The 5,000-nt window shown below is 32.8% G+C and overlaps 1 protein-coding gene across 3 annotated transcripts in view; it reads left to right on the forward strand.

Moving 5' to 3' along the window:
* Positions 1 to 5,000, forward strand: part of rapgef5a (Rap guanine nucleotide exchange factor (GEF) 5a) — a 111,380-nt gene that overhangs the window by 56,405 nt on the left and 49,975 nt on the right. The window contains exon 9 of one of the 3 annotated variants that reach the window (NM_001442764.1): positions 4,900 to 5,000. This exon is cut by the window's right edge and continues 28 nt beyond it. In NM_001442764.1, coding sequence (NP_001429693.1) covers positions 4,900 to 5,000 — 101 coding nt within the window. Of the gene's footprint in view, positions 1 to 4,755 lie in introns of those variants that run through there. The other 2 variants (NM_001442765.1, NM_001442766.1) reach the window with 2 other exon arrangements.

Below are 5,000 nucleotides of genomic sequence, written 5' to 3' on the forward strand. Positions count from 1 at the left end.
GATATTATTAATATTATTTGGTTTATTATTTATAAAATGAAAGGGTCAGTTGGCATTTCTGTGTGGAGTTTGCATGTTCTGCCCATGTTGGCGTGGGTTTTCTCTAGGTGCTCCAGTTTCCCCTACAGTCCAAACACTGCTATAAGTAAACTGGGTAAGCTAAATTGTCCATAGTGTATGTGTGTCCATGACTCTGTATAAATGTTACCCAGCGATGGGTTGCAGCTGGAAGGGGATCCGCTGGATAAAACAAAGTTGGCGGTTCATTCCACCGTGGCAACCTAACTAAGCCGAAAAGAAACTGAATGAATGAATAATAATAATTATAGTTATTATTATTATTATTATTATTATTATTATTTCAAATGTCCATGTAACAAAAAATATTTTAAAGTTTTTTTTATGCATGTGTATAAATATTAAACACATATATTTTCAAAACAAACTTTTATTTTAAATGCGATTATTCACCCTGCACTTTATAACTTATTTTCATTGTTTATTACACCGAAATGTGAGTATAGTTCCTAAATAGACATACCAGCTTAGAAATGAGCAACTTTTCTTTTTCCGTCAGTCTTGAAGAAGACCTAAATAATAGAGTCAAGCTTTAATGGGAAAATTATTGAACCTCTTCGGTCATTTTTGAATCAGTTGCTAACGGTCTAATCTGATTTAATAATCTATGCTAAGCTAAGCTAAAAGTGCTTCCGCCAGACTTGAACATCAGCTGAATGGATTCAAAAATGTTACAACTCAAACGTTTAACTTTAGGGGTGTCCAAAAATGTGGAGTGTTCCTTTAAAGGTCCCGTGAAGTGAAGTAGAGATCTGCGCGGGACTAAATTTTAAATCCTGCTCCCGCCAGGTTTTAGCCTGAACCCAACCGCTCCCACTTATATTCAACATTTGTTGTCCCGCTGCCCGATCCGCCCTGTTTTCTACCAGCCGCGATCCATTGCCGCTAATGAACAGGGGTGAGAACAAAACCAAAAACCACCCAGCTATACAGAGTCCAGACAGCCTAAAACAAGCTGTTTTAGGCTGGTTTCCAGTCATTTCCAACCTGGTCTTAGCTGGTCAGGCTGGAAAATGACCAGCTAAAACCAGCTTGACCAGCCTGGTTTAAGCTGGACATAGCTGGTTTTGGCTGGGCTCCCAGCCTGGCTAGGCTGGTCAAGCTGGTTTTAGCTGGTCATCTCCCAGCCTGACCAGCTTAGACTAAGCTGGGAATGGCTGGAAACCAGCCTGGAAGTGGTCAAAACCCCTCTAAAACCAGGCTGGTTGACCACCTAAAACCAGCCAACCAGCCTAGGCTGGTTTAAGCAGTTTTTTCTGTAGGGGTAAGCTCCTCCTTTTTAAATAAAACAGCCAATAGCGTTTCGCATTTTCACCGCTCTGCCAGTGAGAGTGGTCATGCTCAAGCGCATCAAATGAACAGCAAATGAGAAGAAGGGGCGGGGCATGTCAGATTCTTGAGAGCATTTGATTGGTCAGAAGATTGGATGAGAAACTGTATGAGGTGGCGTTAAAGAAATCTTGATCCACTTAGAAGGAAGTGACAAACTGCAAGCTTTGGACGTTCATCTTGGTTTTATATCTTCTAAATGCTAATTTTGTCACTGTTTTGTAGCACACTAACCTATAGATTTCCTAAAAACTAACAGACTGATCCTAACATCTAAAAACAGCTACTTAAATTTCAGGAGATCTTTATAATAACCGGTTCTGCCTTAAACTTGCTCTGTCATGAGTAGCTATAGGTCACATGATCTGTGTAAATGAATATTTCACATCAGTGTGAGCTCGCTGTGTATCTGGGCTGCAGGAGCAGTGAGTTTATCATCATGTATTCATGAGCAGCGTTTTTTCCGTCGCTGTTGTTCTGAATGCCGGTGTCTGCATGTTTTTACAGTGCCGTGTGTGTGTGTGTGTGTGTGTGTTTTGCTTTGGTCTGTGCTGGTGTGTGTGTCAGGGGGTTTTGTGGGATGGTGCTTTACCTCAGAGGAAACACGCGGTGGCTTCAGCCAATCCAAATACGGCGCTGAATAAACAAACCCGCGGCCGGCCGGGCTCTGATGATGGCTGATAAGTGATGAACAGAGCGAAGCTTTTATCTGTGTGTGATAGTGCAGATGTGCGCACAGAAAAACACCATTGTTCTGATCTCCTCATCTGCTGGCTCTGCTTTACCCACAGAGTTATTGCAGGAGGATTTTATATACTCTTTATTTATTTATTTATTTATTTTAAGTTTTGTACATAAAGCAATGCAAATAAAAAGTAAATGAAACATACAGAGTGAATAGGATTGGAACAAAATAATGTGACAAAATAATGTGAACAAAATAATGTGAACAGACATACACATACAGTTATAATTTACATATACAATATACTGACCTCTATGGAAAATAGTAAATTAATGAAATTTAATTAGTTAATTATTTTTTTAAAAATAGCAAAATAAATAAAATACATAAAAAAAAAAAAAAAAAAATATATATATATATATATATATATATATATATATATATATATATATATATATATATATATATATATATATATATATATATATACAGTTGAAGTCAGAATTATTAGCCCCCATTTCATTTTTATTTTCTTTTTTAAATATTTCCCAAATGATGTTTAACAGAGCATTGACATTTTCACATTATGTCGAATAATATTTTTTCTTCTGGAGAAAGTCTTATTTGTTTTATTTCGGCAAGAATAAAAGTAGTTATTAATTTTTTTAAAAACATTTTTGGGACATAATTATTAGCCCCTTTAAGCTAATTTTTTTTTCAATAATTTACAGAACAAACCATCATCATACAATAACTTGCCTAATTACCCTAACCTGCCTAGTTCACCTAATTAACCTAGTTAAGCCTTTAAACGTCACTTTAAGCTGTATAGAAGTGTCTTGAAAAATATCAAGCAAAATATTATTTACTGTCATCATGACAAAGATAAAATAAATTAGTTATTAGAAATAAGTTTTTAAAACTATTATGTTTAGAAATGTGCTGAAACAATCTTCCCTCTATTAAACAGAAATTGGGGAAAAAAATAAACAAGGGCGCTAATAATACAGGGGGGCTAATAATTCTGACTTCAACTGTATATATATATATACAAAAAAATAATAATTGTTTAAAAAAATAAATAAAATAAACAAAAATAATAAACAAAAATTATTTAATTAATTAATTACAAAAAATAAGTAAATAAATAGGGGAATTGGAAAAGCTAAATTGTCTGTAGTCTATGTGTGTGATTGAGTGTGTATGGGTTTTTTCCAAGTGATGGGTTTCAGCTGTAAGGGCATCCGCTGCCTAAATCATATGCTGGATAAGTTGGCGGTTCATTCCACTGTCGTGATCCCGGATTAATAAAGGGACTAATTCGAAAAAAAAATGAATGAATGAATGAATAAATAAATTACAAGATAATAATAAAATAAATAAATATAATAAATTAAAAAAATTAATGAATTAATAAAGAAATAAAAAAATAAAATAAATGAAAATGTATTAAATTGTAAAAAATAACAAAATAAATATAATAAATGAAAAATAAAAGTTAATTAATTACAAAAAAATAAATAAAATATATATAATAAATAAAATAAAATAATATATATTGTAAGAATATTTGTTTTAATTAATGAAAAACTTTTTATATATATAGATTTACTCTTATTTTCTAAATATATTTTTAAATGTTATTATGTAATACAAACTGCACACGATTAAAATACAAAATTAATAAAAAATATATCTTTAAATTTATATATAATATAAACTATTAAATTTTTACATATTTTTCTTATTTGTTTGTTGTCTAAAATTATAATAATTATTATTATAATTAATAATAACTTTGAAGTTTGTATTTCAGTTAGCTTAAATGTTTAATAATACTTTTATTTTTGTTTAGTAAAAAACAAGTTTCATCATTTTAATTTTAGTTAATGGTTACAAGGGTATTGTACTTGTCATTTATGTTATAATATTTATTAATGTTAATATAATATTAACAAATTGTATCAAAATTGCATATATTATAATATTATTAATATTCTTATTCAAAATATTTTTTTATTTTTTTATTTTAGGTTAAATAATTTATGCTCTTTTGACATTGTAATTTTTTACCATTTTTTTTTCTTTTTTTAGAAATTTCAATGTTTTATTTTGTGTTTTTGTCTTATTTAAGAGCTTAATTAATGAATACTTCTTAGTGTTTTATATAAAGTTATTACAATTATAATATTTGACTAGTTTACTTGTGTAGTTTGAGTGTAGTTTACTTGTTAACAACACTAGTGTTTTCCTTTACAAAATCCGTTTATTTCCTAAAGCAATAATAAATCATTTGAAACTAAATGCACACAAATAAAGTGAACATAGAGTACATGTATATGCAAAACATGCCTGAATATACTGCATCTATCAAAAGTTTGCTTTTTCTCTAACCTTTTGTACACTGTAGGTGTTGTCACATCTATTCCCCGCCTCCTTAGGGTGGAGTCAGAAGGCCACACCCACTTCCTTCCTATGAGTGAATCCACACCCAACTCCCCTGCCTATATATAGGCAGAGCCACACCCACTCTCTGTCTGTATATGGAAAAAGCCACACCTACTCTGCTTCCACATGGGCTGAGCCTCATAGACACACCCCTCTCTCTCTCTTTCAAACACACTCACATGCGTTTAGAGTGTGTAATAGTGTGTAGGTGGTTCAGATGTGCAGAATGAAGGAGTGTATGATCTCTGCTTCGTACACACACTGATTCCATCCATCCCTGAAGCCACGTGTTGAGTGTGTGTGTGATGTCGTGGGGTTGTGGATTGAAGTATCTGTTTTCTCTGCCTCCGGCTCTCCAGCAGGCAGGCGTCTGTGCTCTCCGCGCTCCCGATGATTTCTCCCGCCTGGAGATGGTCCAGCGTCTGGCCAAAGATGGATATCGATTCCTTCAGAACCAGAA

Source organism: Danio rerio, chromosome 19 (genome assembly GCF_052040795.2).
Source record: "Danio rerio strain M-AB ecotype USA chromosome 19, GRCz13ab, whole genome shotgun sequence".
Classification (NCBI taxonomy): domain Eukaryota; kingdom Metazoa; phylum Chordata; class Actinopteri; order Cypriniformes; family Danionidae; genus Danio; species Danio rerio.